The following is a 2,271-nucleotide window of genomic DNA, read 5'->3' on the forward strand; positions in this document are numbered from 1 at the left end:
AAGAAGATTGTTTCTCCCCTGATAACTACAGAAAATAGCACAGCCTTGCCAACATGCTGAGGTTAGTCCACTGAGATCCTTGTCACCCATGAGATCCACTGACCTTTGCAAATGTAAGATAAGTAATTTGTGTTGGTTCATTCTAATTTATAATCATTCATAATTATAGATGTCCACCAATTTTTCCCTTAGCCAAATGGCCCAGATTTATGGGTAAATATAATCCATTTGGTCAGAGTCATCTAAACTCTGGAACTTGGGGTGATGATGTGGCTTTGGGCAAGTGTCTTACCAAGCTCAGCCAACTTCCACCCTGGAAAATGGACATTATTATAGAATATGAACAAAAGATTAATTACATCCCTCTGAGTAGATTTTCCTCTATAACCCCAAGCAGTAAGAATGTCCAGCTCCACTCTTCTGTTTCATGGCACTTTTATATTTGCTTATTGATTCCTGTTGAGTTTTCCTTGGAAACAATAGGCCCCTAAAGCATAAAGAGTCTGCATACAATAGTAATATTGATCTGGGCACAGTGCTTGACACACAAAAATCTCCATCGATATTTCTAGGATTCAAATGAAAAGGTAAAATCGGAGACTCAGGAATTAAAGGAGAATAAAGTTTTATATGTAATCTTCAGGGGACATCATGGAACACTTTCTGGGGGCGCATAAAATATGCTCACCTATGGAGATGTCCCCAGAGGAACTCATATCTGAAGAGGGGTGGACAGAGGAGGTGAACCTTCTGTCATTAATGTGAGCTCAAGCAACTGTGTTCTTCTGGTAGCCCCAGCACCTGCTTCTTCCCAGGTTCTGCCCATCAGGCAAATAAAAGTATCTTCATACTCCAGACTCTGTCTTGCATCATTCCAAGCCAGAAGTACAGACAGTGAGGGGCAGTGGGTGGAGGCACATTTGCATGAGCTGCTCCACCTTAAGTCCAGTGGGGAGGGATAAGAAAGGCTGAGCACAGCCCACAACAGCTCTGAAACTCAGGAAACAAAGTTCAACATGGTTGGGAAGCTTCTCCTTCTTATCATGCGTGCTCACTGCCCAGGTAGGGACAGACCTCTGTGCCCCATGGCAGACCCCTATCCTGAGTCTATCCTCATGGGCTCAAATCCCCAAACACATGCACCCTGGCCCTGAATTCCACGGTGATGTATCTGTGTTTACAGGTTCCCTCTCCCAACTTGTGCTGACTCAGCCACCCTCTGCATCTGCCTCCCTGGGACAAACAGCCAAACTCACCTGCACCCTGAGCAGTGGCTACAGTAGTTACTGGGTGGCCTGGTACCAGCAAAGCCCAGGGAAGAGCCCCCGGTTTGTGATGCGAGGGGGCACTAGTGGCATCGTGGGATCCAAGGGGGATGGGATTCCTGATCGCTTCTCAGGCTCAGGCTCTGGCCTGGATCGGTACCTGACCATCCAGAACATCCAGGAAGAGGATGAGAATGTCTACTACTGTGGGGCAGACTATGGCACAGTGACTCAGGCAGAGGGGAAGTAAGACAAAAACCACCAGGCTGATGGGCCCTGTTATACTTCACTTCCCAGTGTCCTGACTCACAGAACAGAAGAAGCCTCCTGACCCTGATTAATAATTTCTACCTTCCAAGATATTTTATAAATTTATTTCATATTAAATATCCCCTTATACAAATATGATCTCAGCAGTATTTGAAATATTGAGTTTGTATTCAGATGTGTATTTGTTCCCAGTCATGAGTCTACTGGTGTAATTTTATTTTATCTGTAAAGTCTGTTTACAGATGTGTACATCATATGGTCCTTTTGTCACCATCTTCTTGTTACTTTCATCCACATTCAACAATTGTGAATATTCCACACAGTGATTGGATAGAATATTTCCCTTGAAATTCCAGATCTTAACCCCGACAAATGGGGTAGCATGTGCACAGAGGGTCCACCTGGGCTTCACCCACTTTGCCACCTTCCACCACTTACATGTGAACATATCTCTCAGGGTATTTGTTCTTGTTAGATAGAGACAGAGGTAAAAACAGAAAGAACTGATGCAACCCTCAGGAAGGGGATTCTGAGAGTGCTCTGTAGCTTGAGGCAGCTTTGGGAGTTGCCCCATTGCTATTCATACAGTTCAGGTATAATCACTGTGGTGGGTTTATTTTGCTAACTACCTGGATCAAGGGAAGATCTCACAGGTTAATACTGACTTTGCATGAACATCTCAGGTCTGAAGATTTATAACAATTAGTTATAGAACAAAATTAAAGCTCTATTCTTT

At 44.0% G+C, this 2,271-nt stretch overlaps 1 gene segment (V, D, J or C); it reads left to right on the top strand.

Annotated features, from left to right (window-relative positions):
* The first annotated feature begins 977 nt into the window (after positions 1 to 977).
* LOC124108951 (immunoglobulin lambda variable 9-49-like) lies at positions 978 to 1,515 on the top strand. The segment is given in 2 exon segments: positions 978 to 1,062; positions 1,184 to 1,515. Coding segments are annotated over 2 exon segments (378 nt in total).
* Positions 1,516 to 2,271: the final 756 nt, after the last annotated feature.

The sequence above is a fragment of the Marmota monax genome, unplaced genomic scaffold, assembly GCF_021218885.2.
Source record: "Marmota monax isolate L192 unplaced genomic scaffold, Marmota_monax_Labrador192_F-V1.1 WCK01_AAM20220418_F8-fsc00414, whole genome shotgun sequence".
NCBI classification, from domain to species: Eukaryota; Metazoa; Chordata; class Mammalia; order Rodentia; family Sciuridae; genus Marmota; species Marmota monax.